General features: G+C 41.8%; 1 protein-coding gene across 8 annotated transcripts in view; it reads left to right on the top strand.

The window, feature by feature from the left end:
* Positions 1-19056, top strand: part of EPHB1 (EPH receptor B1) — a 453083-nt gene that overhangs the window by 382475 nt on the left and 51552 nt on the right. For all 8 annotated transcript variants that reach the window (XM_055295345.2, XM_055295339.2, XM_063611327.1 and 5 more), the window contains 2 exons: positions 2467-2714; positions 10237-10452. In XM_055295345.2, the coding sequence (XP_055151320.1) occupies positions 2467-2714; positions 10237-10452 (464 nt within the window). The remainder of the gene's footprint in view (positions 1-2466; positions 2715-10236; positions 10453-19056) is intronic.

Here is a 19056-nt window from a genome sequence, read left to right as displayed (position 1 = left end):
TCCCACCTGTGTGATTGGGACATGTTTTCCTTGTGCCTCAGTTTCTTTATTATTTAAATGGCCATAGTAATACCTACCTCACAGGAGTGTTGTGAAGACTGAAGAAGTCACACAAAGTGCCTAGCACAGTTCCTGGCACATAGTAGGTGGTTAATAAATACATATTTGTGTACTGTCTCCTCCACAAAGAAATATTAACACACCTTTACCCTCAACTATCAACTCTGGCTTTTTTCTAAAAGAAAATAGAGCCCATTATTATGGCAACAAGGAAGAAATACTAACCAATATTCTTCCATTAGTATCCTTATCAAATATGTAATTTATGTTTATTCAGCTCATAGTTATAAATATATATAGCATATATATATGCTATATATATGCTACATATCAACATGCATATATATGCTACATATATACATGCATACATATATCTAGACATATATACATACATCCACATATATACACACATACATATATACACACATATGTGACAGGTCTGTATTGTCTAGTACTTTTCTTTAAATTTTACTCATTTTAATTACTAAATAAGTTAAGCTATTGTAATGTTTGTCTATAGAAGAAGATGCTGCAGTAAATATATTTTTAACATACAAAGTCAAATACTGGTACTTCTATTTCTGGATGAAGCAGAGATAAGAATCTTCAGCAGTCTATAACCCAAGAGTGAGCAAGGCAAAAGCCAAACATGTAATAATAAATATGATACAATAACTTTTACTGGCATGTCTGCTATGTGCCAAGCACCACAGTGCAGTGGATGTGCAAGCTACAAACATGAATGAGACTTGGTCTGACCTCCAGCAGTTCGCCAAAAGAGTGTATGATTCAATGTGAAAACCAGTGTTGCAGCCAGGTGCAGTTGTGCACAGCTGTGGTCCCATCTACTCAGGAGGCTGAGGCAAGGTGATCGCTTAGCCCAGGAGCTCGAGTATAGCATGAGCAACATAGTGAGACCCTGTCTCAAAAAAAAAAAAAAAAAAAAAGAAGGAGTGGAAGGAAGGGAGGAAGGGAGGGAGAGAAAGGGAGGAAGGATGGAAGGAAGGAAAAAGAACAGCCACCCAAAACACATAGTGTTGTAAATGATATTTATCTGAGTATTAGGTCCATGTTGAAATCTTCCTAATGGTGCTTCACCAGCCTCTAGTCCAGCCCCAGGTTCTCTCAAGTTCTGTTGACTCTGGAGCAGTTTTGCATAACAGTCCTTTCACACAGCTTCCTTCCAATCTTTTTTGCAGCAAGAAAACAAAAGGAACTCCCAAATGAATCACAGGAGCAATGTTAACTTGTCTTTCTCATATGGCGAGTAATTTATCTGATTGCTCAGTTTGCTCCATCATTTTCTTCCAGAAGTGGAAAGTGAGAGAGAAAGTTTTCCCAGCAGAAAGCCATGTTTCTCCTGCTGCACTTACAAGTAGACACTTAACTGCTTCACGTGAAAGAATTGGAAGTAACCAAGCCAAGTTAAATTATAAAATAACTTTTGAAAGCATGTTAAACAGGATTCAACAGATTTTTTTTCTTTAGGCAGCTATGAAATAGTGTCACCATATTGTTCCTACTCTTGGTGACTTTACTGTGAAAATGTTTCAACGCTGTGGCATGCATGGAGGTGCGCAGCTCATGCCTGTTTGGAGAAATAACTTGCTGTTCAGCTGCCAAAAGTGAAGTTAGCTGACAGCCTCCAGCTGCAGCACCTTCAGGGTCGGCCCCGGCTTTGCTGCAGAGGCCCAGCTCTTCCCAGCAGCCCCCAGCCAGTGACTGAGCATGGCAGGGATGTGAGGGCCGGGCTGCTTCTGCAATGGGAACTCTGCTCTGGCTCTCTCTTTTGGGTTAGCTGGGATTTCATCAGGTCTGCATGGTGATCTTGGGCTGTCTCTGCCCAATCCTGCTTCCTCTCACTTTTGTCTTTCACAAATGAACCTCTTCCCTTCCTAACTCCTCAGTGTCTGTTTTCTGGGGCACCCAATAAACACAAATGCTCTCCCAGCAGTGTAGGAACATAGTATACATCTCATTCAGAGGGCCAAAGTACCTGAACATGTCTCGTATCCCCTGAATGTTCTTGCACCAGTATCTGCTAAAAATGAATCATGATCCTGCTAAAGTGAAACTGACCATTTCATTTCAATTATTCAGCTGGCACACAATGGAAAAATTAAGTGTGGGGAGAAATGAATTCACATATATTCTGAAATTCCACTTTAGTTACCCAAACTATGTCTAAGTACCAAGGTAAGGAATATACTTTAGTAATCCTTTAGTGTTTGCCATGAACTTGTTACAGCCAAAACAATATAGTTACAATGAGAGAAGACTGTTTTAATTTCTGCCACTTTAATCACAATTCCACTTGGAGCACCATTGTTCTCCATTAGATGACTTCCCTCTTGGGTCCACAGACCGAGAAGGAAGAGGATATTAATGGCACTTTTGCTGTTGCAGGGGAGTTTGGAGAAGTGTACAAGGGGCGTTTGAAACTGCCAGGCAAGAGGGAAATCTATGTGGCCATCAAGACCCTGAAGGCAGGGTACTCAGAGAAGCAGCGTCGGGACTTTCTGAGTGAGGCGAGCATCATGGGCCAGTTCGACCATCCCAACATCATTCGCCTGGAGGGTGTGGTCACCAAGAGTCGGCCTGTCATGATCATCACAGAGTTCATGGAGAATGGTGCATTGGATTCTTTCCTCAGGGTAAGAGCAACTCAGGGGTTTGATGATGCACTTGGATGCAGGCGAATGATGGCTGGGGAGAGGGGTTCCATGAGCACAACCTACCATTCAGGAATCGCCTGATCCAGTGTGAATGGGCGTTGGAGATGTTAGCAGAGATTTGTTGCTAAAAGAAGAGAACAAAACAGGGCTTGTGGGATCCTTAGGAGGAGGATGGCGTGGAGTAGGGCGTTGACAAATGCTTGTTGGATGAATAAAATGAATAGAGAGGGGTGAAGAATGGCCATTGGCATCTGCATGAATCACAGAGATTGAAGAGACTTTTGGCTGCTGCATAGCCCTGTGTGATTCATGCAGACATCCGCGGCCGTCTCTGCCTTTCACCAGCACAGCCACCATCCCAGACTGCTGTCTGCATTTACAGGTTCAGAAGTAAAATGGGTTGCCATTTTATGATGCCTCAGCCACCTGCCCTCTGAGGAGGCACTTCTGAGTAGGGAAGGGGAAGACTGCGTCACAAGCATCTACAGATATTTCTGTGGTTGGTGAAGATTCCCAACCAACTTGCAGCAGAAATGGGGAGTTGCTGAAGGCCTTTGGCTGGGAGACCTGTAAAAGATCATTGTCAGAATATGCCCAAAGTAGAGCCAGGCCCTCAATGAAACCGTTTTCATTTCTGTAGGATATCACTGAGCACCTAGAGGAAGGGTGAATGAGAATGGCCATGATGCTGATGTCTGGGGAGTGGAAGCTGATAGCTTCAGCCAGGAAGCAGAAGCTGAGAGCAGAGGGTCCAGTGGGCAGCATCAAAGAATGGGCAGAGCCTTCTGAGCAAGGACTTCAGGGTGATACCCAGTAGCTGGCTACACACATTACCAAAGCAACCAAACAATAGCTGTGGCTGCAGATTAAAGGGTCAGTCATTGAAACATTGCTGGGATCACTGCTCTTGGCCAGGCCCTATTCTGGATGCTGTGCCTATAGAGATAAAGGAAACCTTGCTCTAATGCTACATAACAAATCACCCCCAAGACCTCAGTGGCTTAGCACAACAACAATTTATTTTGCTCATGAATCTGCAATTTGGGCACGGTTTGGGAGGGACACCTCTGATCCATGTGGAGTCAGTTGCAGTAGCTCAAGGGCTGAGGCTTAGAATTGTCTGAAGCCTCCTTCATTCATATATTAGGTGGTCAATGCTGAGTGTCACCTGCCTTCTTTCTAGGTGGCCTGCTTGGAATTCCTTAGAGCAAGCTGGGTCTCAAGAAAAAGCATCCCAAGAAAAGACTGGGGAATCTGTATTACTTTTGTGACCCAGCCTAGGAAGCCACATAGTGTCACTTCCAACATAGTGACAGGCCCAGATACATGGGGAGAAAACAGGCCCCACATTTTGATGAAGGGACATCAACTCAATGTCTTCTTACACATGATAGATGGGAGATCTTGTTGTGTTCATCTAAGAGAGTATAACCTGCCATCAATGTAGTCCCTACTCCTGCTAGTGCCCAAAGCTTCTAGCAATCATTTGCCTATCTTATACTTTTTTTTTCCCCATAAGTTAAGTACAGATGTAGTAAGTGAAGAAGTTCTTAAATCTTCCTGGAGAATCTAGGGAAGGCTTCAAAGAGGAGGAGGAATTTATCTGAGATTAGAGAATGAGGAATTTCCCAGACAAGCGAGAATCAGGTAGGTAGGCTGATGGAACAGCAAAACAGTGTATATGAAGGCCAAAGTAAGTGTGGACCTGTTTGGTTATTTATCAGCCACTGCATGGTAGCTCCAGCACTCAGAAACAGAGCTTAGGGGCTGTAGTGTGGAAGGGTAGCTGGGGGACTTGTCTAGAAGCACACTACTGAAGCTACCTTTGTACAACAGGAACATGCTTTTTGCCCAGTCTGGGTCACTAGGCAGTAGTGGCTTTTGTTTTTCTGGGGGTGCAGGGGTGGAGAACAACTGGTGTAGATTACTGAGCCCATGTACTTTCCCTAGGACAGCCTCCTTGAGGGTATGGGGTTATGCTTTGTATTTGGAAACTCAAATACCTAACACAGTGTGCACCTGGTAAATGCTAGTTGACTAAAAAATTATTTCTCAAACAAAAATGCTAGGGAGTGGCATGAGAGCTCTAGTCATCCTGTGTGTACATTATCTCTCACTGTCCTTGCTGCCACACCTCTCATGTCAGTGCAATCATTGTCTATGCTTTCCTGGGGACATTCATTTATAATCAGAGATCTCATGAAGACAGTTGAATAAACAAAGTTGAATGAAGTTGAGTTGAATAAACTTGAATAAAAGGCAATGTCAGAAGGAAAAGCATTTTCTGGAACCACTGTCAAGACCCTTTCAGGAGTCATTTATTTCCTACCAGTCACCTAATTGGACTTCAAAGAGAGTCACTGCTTGATTTGGGGACTGTGATCACACTCCCCCGCTGGAGTGTGCAGGGGAACAGGGAGATTCATTCTCAGGAGCCTGCAGAAAATCAAAACCCCACACTGCTGCTCTTCCTAGGGTCTGTTTTCATTTGGGGCCCAGGTCACGGAGGCATGTTGGACACCAGCATTTCTCATGTTGATGAGCTGAGCTTGCAGGGGAAGAAAACCTGGGAGCAAGAGAGGAGCACGGGAAAACAGAGGAGCAGGCATGATAAGAAAGGAGTGGTGGGAGCAGGCAGTGCCAGGAGGAGAGGGGGAAATGAAGCGTTTCTGACTCCTCACACTGCATGGAGGCAGGTAATCTATAAATCTAATTTCAGCCTTACTACCGAACCCTGGAGCATAACAACATTAATTGACATATCTGCTGCTTGATAAAATCGAAAAATAGGTCATCAGTTCAGTTCTACAGGGTCCATCTTCTGGGAAGTAGGATAATTTCAGGATCACTACTCAGAGAAGAAAGGAAAAGGATTAGTCTTCAATTTCTGGAACTGTTTCCTCCCCTCCAACTTCTCCTTTCCCACTGGTCATAGCGTCTTTGGAGAGTGGCTACAGTTCTAGCCCTGAATCAGCATCCGAGAGATACCATTATGCTTCAACCACACATTCAGTAGATGGTTCATTATTATCAATTTTCTAAAAATTATTGTGCCATGGATTATATAGCATACAAATCTGTAATTAAATTTTTCCTTCTTGACACTCAAATTCAAGGGATTCAACCTGGTGGCTCTTCCCTAATATTAGAAACAATTCCTGAAGCTGTGGCCAGTATCCCATGGTTTAGTTAACATGGTTCTTGACATGCTCCATAAGGCCTTCTTGCGTAAAGCTTGGCTTTGTGGTTGCTGCTGGTTCTTTCACAGCTAATCATAACTGGAAGACTCTTGAAAGTCGCTGAGTAATGTCAAACGGGGACATTTCTCATCAGAGAAGCTCATTCATGGGCTGCAGCTAGAAGATAGCAACCCAGAAATCAGGAAGAGAACACCAGATTGGAAGTCCTGAGACCAAGGTTCTGCTTTGGCTTCTGCTGTGAGTCACCCTGTGGCCTGGAGCAAACCTGTTAACTCAGTTTTCCAATTTATAAACTAAAGGCATTGAGCTAGATGAGCTTGAAAGGTCCCTTTCAGTTAGAAAAAAATATGATTCATTTTCTTCAAACAAATCAAATAAGAGTTTCATTTCCTGAAGTGGATTCGTCAATGAAAGTTGAAATACCTAAATCCTTCCTGTCTAATATAAGGGCCAGCAAGTGGCTTCGGTGCATTTGCAGAAAAGCAATTTCAGCAGAAAGCACTTCATGAAGGGAGAAAAATTTAAGTCACCTCACCTAGACCTGTATTTCTTCTCTGTACTGTTTTTACTATGTGCTCAGCATGGAGCCAGGTTCTTTCCCAAAGTCACCAAGAAATAAGTTAGTTTTTTTTTTTTTTTTTTTTTATCTTGTTCATCTTTGAATGCTGCTGTTCATATCTCTGGAAGTTCTTTTTGGAGAATTACACCAATCAACTGAGCATGTAACAGTTAAACATGCCAGAAAAATCTTAATATGTTTTTATCTTTAAATTTCACCAAGGTTACGAATTCAACAGACATGACCGTACCTATCTTGATATGTGGTTCTCTTGAAGATTCTAAAGAAAATGTATTGCCCATTGCAGAGTCAGCATATTCCAATGGCAAAAGCACAGGACAGGAGTTAGAAGACCCAGATAAGAGTAGCATCACTAATCCATCATGGTTCTTCTCCCCGCAAAGCTTATACACAGCCTTTTTCTCCACACAGCATTTGAGGCCACCATTACCAGTTGATCAGAGATGGGCTGTCAGTGGAGAAGTGATTTACCATTCTGAACTTTGATTACTGTTGTAACTCAAACCCACACCGTGATTTAAGGCTGATCACATAAATTTTCTGGACCTTCTTTATCTTGTCTGTGAAAACAATATAATATTGCCTGTCTTGCCTACTGCACAGGACCAGTTTTAAGGATCTAAACATATTCTGTAAGTATTATGTGCCATTCAAAAGTCAAGTGATGGATGCTACCAACATTTGTGACTAATTGATCCAAAGTTTAGGCCTGCATCATTAGGTCCCAACCATCTACTACAATTACAGATGCCTATCTGTTACCTGCTGAGCTCAGCATGTGCTGAGTAGTGGGCTCCCCAAGGACAGTGATCCCAGGATGTTTCCCACACACACCCAGGAAGCCATGAAAACCCAGAGTTCTGGTCCCAGGTATCCTCAGTTTCTCTCACCACACTCATCTGAGGTACAGGGGAACTGACTTGTGAGCCGTTACTTAGGCTCTGCTGATGTTAGCAGGGATCATTGCCGCCATCTTAGGGTACACAAGGCACTGAGCTAGGGCCTTTCATATGTGTTATCTCATTTAGTCTCACCAGAACCCTATGAAGAATGGACACTATGTTCTTATTTTATAGATGTGGAAATAACTGCTCTGGAGGTTAAATAACTTGCCCAAGCCCACACAACCACTAAGCTGCAGAGCCTGGATCTGAATCAGGTCTGCTGGCTCCAAAGCTTAGACCTTTAATCACTTCTTGGTCTTTTTTGACCCCAGAAACTATAACATTTATAATCTAAATTTTAAAACAAATCGGATAATAAAGAAGTTCTAAGAAGACTTAAATGACTTAAAGCAAAAACGTAGACACATTGCTGCATGCTCTTTCAACATTACTGTTCTCAAAGTTGTTTAAGCCACCCCAGTGCTCTCCCCAAATGCCATCTTTTTTAGGGAGACATTCTGTATGTGTAGACACTGTTGCCTACACTTACGGAGAGGAAATAATAGACTGGATTGAAAAAATACAATCCATATGACTTGTGGCTGAGATACATCTCTGTAATATATAGAAATTGCATGACAACTTTCTGAAGAGGCAAATCCCCAGAGACCTACTTGGAGAAAATGCTTGGTGCTAGCAACAGCCTGGCTAACTTCTTGAGAAGGTGTTGATTGAAGTGTATTAGTGAGAAGGAAGATCTGCATCACTCACTGCACATCCAGCTCTCACAGATGGGCAATGTGCTGAAAACCAGTCAGAGTTTCCAAAAAGTAGCTCTATACTTTCTTTTTGAGTTGCTTAGAAGAATCTATTATGGCGAAAGCATACATTCAATCTCCTGGGAAGGTTTGGAGGTGGTTAAAGTTAGAGTTAGAAATAGCCTGGAACTTGGAGTGTGTCAAACACAATATGTTTGGGGGCCGTTTTACTGGCAGACATCTTCAGGAGGGGAGAAAGTCAATTTCTCTATTCCTTCAATTGATCAAGGAGCCTAACCCCCAGAACATGGATCCAGGCTTGCAATCTTGCATGAGGAACAGAGTTTCCAACAATTCATGCAATCATTGTTAGACTTTTTGATTGTTGTTGTTGTTGCTCCTAAGTAGAGTATTTTTATAACAGGTCTTTTATTTTTCCGTGCTTATTTTTGCATAGAAAATGCTTTTGCAGGAGCATATGCATATGAGTGCATTGTGTAACATCTCGCATACAGTAGATGCTCAGTGATGGGAGCTCCTCTTATTGTCTATGCTTTCTGCATTTCACATAAGGACTCTGGGATGCAGGTCGTGGTTGCCTTGCTGAGTGTCTATGTTTAGCAGTAAACATAGACTAGACCCCAGGTGTCCTGCTTCCACCTCTCCTCCGGTCAAAGCATTCTAATGACTAGGCTGTGCTCTACTTATAGAACACAATTTTCAGCCCTTTGGGGAGCATTTGGGGCTGAACTAGATGGGAAAATATGTTCTTGGCAGTATAGCCTAGGGTCTACTGATTTAACTGGTGTGTGCAAAGTCAAGACCCAGGATCCTTGGGGAGATAGGAGGAAGACACTGTTTTATTCACTGAAGAGTCTGTTGTCTAACCAGAGGGAGGGCATCCACCCAAGAAATTCTGAGCCCACAAATGATGGGAGAGAGGACAGCACTGCAGGTTGCCATGAAGAGGAGCAGGAACAGCTCCCATTCACTAGGAGAGTTCCCTGTGCCAGATGCTGTGCATGAGGTTCTCCTGACCCACTGTCCCTATGAGGTAGGTGTGGTTATACCAGTCTAAAGGCTGAAAGCCCTGGGATTACCCAGAGAAGGTGCTCTACATGCTTGATTTTGGAAAGAGGAAAAGATGTATTCAACATTCATTCAACTTACGTTTATTGAGATTTTCTATCTACCTTAACGTTTACAGCACTGATAATACTATGGTGACCAAACAAGACAGAGTTCTTTTCCTCGAAGAGTATAAAATCAAGCAGCAGAGACAGACAGACAGCAAGACACACACACACACGATTAAAACTCGTGATATGTGCTAAGAAGAAGACTAAGAGCATGCACTAAACATTGTCATGAGAAAGTGCTAATCATATTTTAGGGAGGGGAGGGGCTAGTTAAAGGGATGTCCTCTCTAAGAAAGTGATATTTAAGCAGAGAACTGAAGGGCAAGTAGATGTCGATTGTTGGAGGGAAAACAGAGGGAATAGCACATGTTAAGGGCCCTAAGGCAGGAAGAGTTTGTCTTGGAAAAGAAGAAAAGGTACCAGTCACTGTGGCTTTAGTACATTAGTGATGGGTATGGTGGCCTAAGGTAAGGCAGTAGCTGATCCCAGGCAGTCTCGTGGACCATGCTAAGGAGTTTGGAGATTTTCCTTAATGCAATGGGAGGCTATTAGATATTTTTAAGCCAGGGACTGACATGGCCTGATTTATGTCTTAAAAAGATGGCTCTGGCTGGAGAGAATGGATTAGGGGGCGGGCAAGGAGGCTGTTATAGGTGATGGATGACGGCGACTTGGTTGGACTGGCGGCAGTGGAGATGGAAAGAAGTGAATGGGTTTGAGACATAATTTGGAGACAAAATTGACAGGGCTTGGCAAGGAGAAGAGAACAAAGCATTCAAGGAGAGGGATGGGGGATGGGAGTGGGGAAGGGAGGAGGACACAGTGAGTGGCTTGGCCTGGAGCAGAAGGAAGCTGACAAGCAGCAGGGCCACAGCATCTCTCCCTCTGCTTAACCACTGAAGCCCGTCTTGATCCCAATGCCCTCTATGTCTTATTACAGCAAAATGACGGGCAGTTCACCGTGATCCAGCTTGTGGGTATGCTCAGGGGCATCGCTGCCGGCATGAAGTACCTGGCTGAGATGAATTATGTGCATCGGGACCTGGCTGCGAGGAACATTCTGGTCAACAGTAACCTGGTGTGCAAGGTGTCCGACTTTGGCCTCTCCCGCTACCTCCAAGATGACACCTCAGATCCCACCTACACCAGCTCCTTGGTGAGTCCTTCTTGGCATTCTCAAATAGAAGCATGGCATGAGTGAAAGGGGACTCTACATGGCTGGGAACTGTGGCAGGGCACACTGGGAGGGAATGGAACCTGAACTGAGCTCTCCACTGAAAGACCAAGATGCCAGGAGGACCATCCAGCCGGGAGAAGCCATAGCAGCTGGTTGTTCAAGCAAGAAAGCAAGCATTTGGGCTTAGACTGTGAGGAAGGGTCAGTGTCTATTATGAAGCTATAGTGTTCCTTGGGAAGAGGAAATTTTGGAACAGATGATTTGAGGGAATCCAAGCAAGTAGACACTGGCACTAGAGGTATCTGTCAGCAGAGAGCAGACCCCAGGCATGCATGAGGGCTTCAATCTGCAGCTGGGTTGGGCACTGTGTCACCAGGTAGACTCTTGATCCCCTTCTCTCTTCTCTCTATATTGCTTCCAAATAGCTCTAAGTACCGTCAACATAATGAGTACTCTTAAACTTGTATTTCCTGCTCAGCCTCCCCCTCTACATTCTGAGCAGCTCTAATCATCTATATCCAACTGCCTAGTTCACACAATTTCATTTAGAACTTTAACAAGCCCAAAATAGAGCTCAGAATTTACTCTCCAATATCCTCTCCCTAGTCCTTCCATCTCAGTAGTTGGCACCACTTAACTAAAGAATGAAACCTAGGAATGATCTTTGATTTCTTTCTGTGTCCATTTATTTTCAATCCCTCAGCGGCCCCCATAGGGTACCAAAAAATCTATCCCTCTTTCCATCTCTGCTGCCCCCATCCTATTCCAAAGCACCATTCCCTTTCACCTGGATTGTTTCAGTGGCTTCCTAACTGGTGTCCCTGCTTTCCTTTTGTCTGCTTACATCCATTTCAACAGCACCCAAAGTGACTAATCTACCTACTAACCTGTCTATCTGTCTATCCTATTTAAACCTGCAAAAGTAATGCATGATTATTACAAAAATCAAAACAGTACAGAGAAGTAAAAGGAAATGCCAATTAGAATGGCAATCATTAAAAAGTCAGGAAACAACAGATGCTGGTGAGGCTGTGGAGAAATAAGAATGCTTTTACACTGTTGCTGGGAGTGTAAATTAGTTCAACCATTGTGGAAGACAGTGTGGCGATTCCTCACAGATCTAGAACCAGAAATACCATTTGACTCAGCAATCCTTTACTGGGTATATACCCAAAGGATTATAAATCATTCTACTATAAAGACACATGCACATGTATGTTTATTGCAGCACTATTCACGATAGCAAAGACTTGGAACCAACCCAAATGCCCATCAATGATAGACTGGATAAAGAAAATGTGGCACATATACACCATGGAATACTATGCAGCCATAGAAAAGAATGAGTCTATGTCCTTTGCAGGGACATGCATGAAGCTGGAAACCATCATTCTTAGCAAACACAGGAATGGAAAACCAAACACTACATGTTCTCACTCATAAGTGGGAGTCGAACAATGAGAACACATGGACACAGGGAGAGGAACATCACACACTGGGGTTTGTCGGCAGATGAGGGGCAAGGGGAGGGAGAGCATTAGGACAAATTCCTAATGCATTCAGGGCTTAAAACCTAGATGATGGGTTGATGGGTGCAGCAAACCACCAGGGCACACCTATACCTATGTAACAAACCTGCATGTTCTGCGCATGTATCCCAGAACTTAAATAAAAATAAAAAAGAATAAAAAATAAACTAAAATTCCCCTGAGGCAGCGATTGGTAAACTTTTTCTCAAAGGGCCGTCTAGTAAATATTTTAGGCTTTGCCGGCTAAGAGGCAAAATGAAAGATATCATGTAGATAATTATATAACCATGTAGAATGTAACTAACCCCTTAAAAAGTTATAAATATCATTCTTAGCTCATGAACTATTAAAAAAGGGACCAGCCAGGTTTAGCTTTCAGACCACAGTTTACCTACACCTGCCCTGATGCATCAATTTCAACAATTAGGTGTGCCTTCTTTGACATTTTTCTCTTTGGTCAAAAATTTGAAAATTTTTATTCTACAAAATTTGGATCATATTATGCCTATTCCTCTGTGATCTGGGGTGTCTTTTGGGCATCATCGCTTGCTGCCAAGATTACTTTTCTGAAAGTTAGCAAACATTCACACTCTACCAGGAGTGTGTGGTGCTGGGCTTCAGCATCCTCACCAGGCCTGGAGGTGATCAACCCTCACAAAGGGTTGCTGCTTCAACAATGAAAAATGATGCCTCATTTTTAAATTTCACATATGTCTACATTTTTTTAATTTTTAATTTTAATTTTTTGATTTTTAACTTTCGTAGGTACAGAGCAAGTGTATGTATTTATAGGGTACATGAGATGTTTTGATACGGGCATGCAATGCATAATAATCACATCATGGAAAATCGGGTATTCATTCTCTCAAGTATATATCCTTTGTGTTACATACAATCCAATTATACCCTTTTAGTTATCTTAATTAAGTTTTTTATTTATTTTTTATTTTTTGAGATGCAGTTTCACTCTTGGCATCCAGGCTGGAGTGCAATGGCATGATCTCTGCTCACTGCAACCTCTGCCTGCAGAGTTCAAGCGATTCTCCTGCCTCAGGCTCCCAAGTAGCTGGGATTACAGGCACCCACCACCATGCCTAGCTAACTTTTTTGTATTTTTAGTAGAGATGGGTTTTCGCCACGTTGGCGAGGCTGGTCTCGAACTCTTGACCGCAGCTGATCTGGCCACCTTGGTCTCCCAAAGTGCTGGGATTACAGGCATGAGCCGCTGTATCTGGCCTATTTATTCATTTTTTTTGGGACAGGGTCTTTACTCTGTCACACAGGCTGGAGTGCAGTGGCGTGATCTTGGCTCATTGCAGCCTCCACCTCCTGGGTTCAAGCAATTCTCCTGCCTCAGCCTCCCAAGTAGCTGGGACTACAGAGGTGTGTCACCATGCCCTGCTAATTTGTTTTTTTTTTTTTAGTAGAGAAGGGGTTTTACCCTGTTGGCCAGGCTGGTCTCGAACTCCTGGCCTCAACTGATTCACCTGCCTCAGCCTCCCAAAGTGCTGGGGTTATAGGCATGAGCCACCATGCCCAGCCTCTTTCAGTTTAAAATGTATAATTGAATTATTATTGACTATAGTTACCCTGTTTTGCTATCAAATACTAGGTTTTATTCATTTTTTTTTCTTTTTTTTTTTTTTTTTTGGTATTTAACCATACCCCTACCACCACCCGGTACCACCACCCTTCCCAACCTTTGGTAACCATCCTTCTACTCTCTATCTCCATGAGTTCAATTGTTTTAAATTTTAGTTCCCACAAATAAGTGAGAATATATGATGTTTATCTTTCTGTACCTGGCTTATTTCATTAGCATCCATGTGGCTGCAAATGACAGGATCTCATTCTTTTTTATGGCTGAATAGTACTCCATTGTGTATAAGTACCATCATTTTGTTTTAATTTACATTTTCAACTGACTGCTAGTGATATTGATATCTTTTCATGTGGTGCAGGGATTTGTGTTTTCTCTTCTATTGTTTGTACGTGTCCTTATCTATTTTTCTATCGGGTTGTTTGTTGATTTCTGAGAAACTTATTGAAAGTCTCTTTATATTACAGACATTACTCCTTTGCCTGCCATGTGTGATACAATTTATCTTTTCCCCCCATCTGTTATTCCTTTATACTGTTTATGATCTCCTCTGGCTTATAAAGTAGTTAACATTCATGTAATAGCTATGTCTTCTTGGGTTACCTGGTTTATTTTAAAAGCTATATTCACGCCAAGGCTATAAAATATTTCCTAGTTTCCTGGGCTATTTTATTGGGAAGGGGGTTTGTTTTATATTTGAATATTTAGTACCTGTGAATTGTATTTATTTTTCCCACCATTTTATTTTGAAAAATTTCAAGCACACAGAGAACTTGATAGAATTTGGCAGAGAACTGTCATATGCCTACCACCTAGATTCTAGAATTAATATCTTGGCACATTAGCTTTATCATGTAACTATCCATCTATCCATTCCTCTGCCCATCCATCACACCATCTATTGTTTTGATGTATTTGCAAGTGACTTGCAGACATCATTACATATCACCCCTAGCCACTTTAGCATACATGTCTCTAACATGTATTTGTTTATGGTTCTTTTTTAAGGTAAAATGTGCATAGAGTGAAACTCACAAGTCTCAAGTGTACATTTATAGAGTTTTTAAAAATGCATACAACTGTGTAACCCAAACTTTCATGAAGATACAGAACATTGCCATCAAACCAGGAAGCCCCCTAACCTCATCCCTCCCCACTGCATCTTCACCCACATCCATACCCAGAGGCAACCACTGTTCTAATTTTTTTGACCATCAATTGGTTTTATAACTTCATATAAGTGGAATCATATGGCATATGCTTTTTTGCATCTGGTTGCTTTCACTTGCATTATATTTAAGAGAACCGTTCATGTTGTGTGTGAAGCAGGAGTTTGGTCCTTTTATTGTTGAGTAATATTCCATGGTTTATTTGTCCATTCACTTGTTGATAGACACCAGGAATATTCTGGAATTCATTTTTGACTATGTATTGGAAAGTATATTCTCACACTGTTTTGTTCAGGTGAACAATTATGCCAGCACTACTTATTAAATATATTATTCATTTTTTATTGAATCATATGTCATCCTTGACATATTAAGTTCATTATATGAAACTATGTTTTGATTCTCAATTCTGCTCTTTTAATCTATTCTTATGCTCAACCGTGTTGTCCTGATTATAATAATATTAACAAAAGTTTTCCTGTCTGTATTCTGATTATAGTAATTTTATTAAAAGTCTCACTGTAGGCTGGGCGTGGTGGCTCACGCCTGTAATCCCAGCACTTTGGGAGGCCGAGGTGGGTGGATCACCTGAGGTCACGAGTTCGAGACCAGCCTGACCAACGTGGTGACACCCCGCCTCTACTAAATCCAAAAAATTAGCTAGGTATGGTGACTCATGCTTGTAATCCCAGCTACTTGGGAGGCTGAGGCAGGAGAATTGCTTAAATCCGGGAGGCAGAGGTTGCAGAGAGCCAAGATTGTGCCATTGCACTCCAGCCTGGACAACAAAAGGGAAGCCCCGTCTCAAAAAAAAAGTGTCTTACTGTATGGGTAAAGCAAGTTATCCTTCATTATTCTTCTTTTAAGAAAAAAATAGCTTCCTTGACTGTTCTCAAATATCTTTTCTTTCAAGTGCAATTTAAAATCTTCCTGTCCAGTTTCAAAACATGCACATATACATGTATACTCGCATGTGGATTTTGACTGAAATTCTACTCTATCTTTGGGAAGATTAACATTTCAATGATCCTAAGTCACCTAAATAATGATGTGAGCCAAATATACAATTTACATATACACGACATTAAAAGTTTCTTTGGTAAAAGATTTCCCGCATTATTTTTCTGTACACATTATTTGGATTACTTTCTGTGATTTTGTAAGTGTCTTTCTAGATGATAGAGCTTATATGCTTCTAAGCCTAAGAGTTTTCAGGATTCTACACAGTGATATGGCCACCTGTCTCACTATATTTTACTATCATTTCTCCACACTTGCCTTTTATTCAAAATAGAAAAAATTATGTTTGATTATTAAGCAAATATTTTTTCTAAAAATACAAACAATTTATTCAAGTGACAAATATTTATTGAGTATCTACAGTGTGTCAACATTAGGCCACAAGCTGGGGGGACATAATCATGATCAAAAGGAGACATTTTTACTGCTGTCAGTTAGGTGAGGACTGGGGACATTAATCAAACACACACCCAAATGAGTACATAATTACCAGCTGAAATAAGGGCCGCTATGTTTTGCGAGAGCATGAATAAAACAATAAATAACAGAATGGCCTAACTGTGTCTAGGAGGGCTTCCAGAGGAAGAGAGGGTGCTACAGCAGAGACTTAAAGAATAGTCACTATTTTAGTCAGCCTGGGCTCCCATAGCAAACTACCACACACTGGATGGCTTAAACAGAGGTCATTTATTTCTTGTCATTTGTAGGCTTGGGAGTCCAAGATCAAGGTGCTAACTAGCATGGTTGGATTCTTATTGAGGGCTCTATTCCTGGTTATGTCCTCAGATGCCTTTTGTTGGCATGTGCACTGAAGGAGAGATCTTGCCTCTTCCTCTTTTGAAAGGACATCAATCCCATCTTGGGGGCTCCACCTTCATGACATAAACTAACTGCAGTGACCTCCCAGAGGCTCCACCTTCAAGTATCACCCAATTGGGGATTATTAGGACTTAAACATATGAATTTGGGGGACACATAAACATTCAATCTATAGCATTCTGCCCCAACTAAATGTGGCAGGTTGGACTACAGAGGCAGAGAGGCAGCATATACAAAGGCCCTGTGGCAAGAGGGAAGGTGGAGTAGAACTGAGAAGGGACCCCTGTTTAGGGCATTTGGAGAATTAGGGAGGAAATATCTAAGGAGGCCGGTAGCAGTCCATCATGTAGGATCTTCCCCAAACCCTTGTGATAGGAGTTGCAGCCTTAGAGCAATGGGAAACCTTTCATGACTTTTGTGTGTACGTGTGTGTGTGTGTGTGTGTTGTGCACACAGAGAGATGCACACGTGTGGCCCGAAAGTGATGGATTTGAATTTTAGAAAAATAACCTGGCTTTTCCTTAGCCTTTTCCTTCCAATATCTTTCCTTGCCTTCTTTGGAAATAACTTTCTTGGATTTCTTCCTGTTTTCTTTCACCAAAAAGCCATTAAGCAGACCCAACCAGGGTGGATGTTCTAAACAAGGGAGGCAAGCCCTAGCAGAGATCAGGACCCATGTGTGAATGGGCTGCTGGCTCAGCAAGACTGAGAGATAAGCTATATAGAGGGAGATTTCAAAATAAATTGGAAATAATGGGAACTGTGGGAACAGAGGTATAAATATGGAAAGCATAAAAGCTAGAATGAATTGTATGCTGTGGAATCAAAATTAGAGGTATTAATGTGAACTGGTGGTTTTAAATATATAGAAATGGAGAAATAAATACAGGCTGAGAGTGGCTTTGAAGCAGTAACATCTACATAGCAAGGAGTACATCTTGGATTCTATATACTCCCCTAAAAGCAACCAGGACTCATTAGAGACATGGCCCCTTCCAAGGCCTGGACAGGGAAAATGTGAGATGAGACCAACACGTCTTGTTTTGGTGCCAGAAAATGAGAAAGTACTCAAAGAATAATGGGAACATACAACAAAAACAACATCCAGCTTGAAGGGCCTCCAAATGTCCAAATCTGGATAATTTGAGCCTCACAATATATAATAATAGTAACAAGTTACAATCTACTGAATAAGATGGGGGCTATTGAGTCCACACTAATATGCATATAAATGAACAATAGAAACAAGAGAAAGCTCTTCCCTGTAGAGGAAAGAATGATGATGTTAGAAACTCACTATTTGGCAACCATCAGATTAATAGCTAATTCAGATAAGAAACATCAATGGATGCTTAAACTTAAGGTGAACATCAGGAGAGAAACAGGATTTTACATATCTTCAATGTTTCTCCCCCCAAAATATTTATTTATTACAAAGAGGGAGAAAGTAACTTTACAGAGAAGTTTGGCAAATGCCATCTGAATCAAGTGATTAAAGTCAACATCAGCAATAACAGGACAGGTAGATATTCTGTGCAACTTAGAGGATGCAATGAAAAGAACATAATGCTTGTAATACTCTGTTCAAAATTTATAACTTGGGTCTCATCATGAGAAAACATTAGACTACCTAAAATTGAGGTACATTCTATTAAATGTGTGGCCTATGCGCTTCAAAAAATGTTAGGGTCATGAAAGTCAAGGAGACAGAGAAACTGCTCCAGATTGAGGGGCATGACACTGGGTATACCATGTGATCCTTAACAGGACATCTCTGGGACAATTGTTGGGCTGGAATAGGGTGCCTCAGGGAAGAGTGTACAGGTATTCATTGTAGTATTCTTGCAACTTTTATAGATATTTGAAGTTGTCTCAAAATAAAATATATATATTTTTAAATTTACCTTGACTGCAGCATGGAGGATGGGTGGGAGAGGCACTAGTAGAAACAGGAAGATGCATCAGGAGGCTACAGGGCAATGGGGCTGGGATGCAGCAAATGAATCCTAGAAGGTCTAGTGGGGTGATGCAGAAGGACTTGACAGCAAATGGCACTTACAGGTGAAAGTGACAGATGGTGGAGGATGACTCCAAGTATCCAGCCTGTGCCTCTGGATGGGTGACGGCTTCATTCTCTGAGAGTGAGGATGCTGGAGAGAAATTGGTTGAGGGAGTAGAAGAGTTGGGAACAGATTGTGGGTTTGGTTCAGAATAGTTATTCTCAAATTCTCAATTCTCAAATTCTCAAATGTTGTTGAGTATCAGATTTACCTGGAGAGTTAATACAGAGCACAGAGGCACAGATGCATTGAAGTAGAACAGTCTGGACCTTTTCATTGTTACTAAAATTTTCCATATGATTTTGATACTTACAAAATTCTGAGAGACACTTGTTTAAACATTTTGACTTTTATGTGTCTATAGGATATCACAGTAGAGCTGCTGA

Source organism: Symphalangus syndactylus, chromosome 10, assembly GCF_028878055.3.
Source record: "Symphalangus syndactylus isolate Jambi chromosome 10, NHGRI_mSymSyn1-v2.1_pri, whole genome shotgun sequence".
Taxonomy (NCBI): Eukaryota; Metazoa; Chordata; class Mammalia; order Primates; family Hylobatidae; genus Symphalangus; species Symphalangus syndactylus.
The sequence above is the reverse complement of the archived record's forward strand: the minus strand, read 5'-3'. Positions and strand labels throughout refer to the sequence as shown.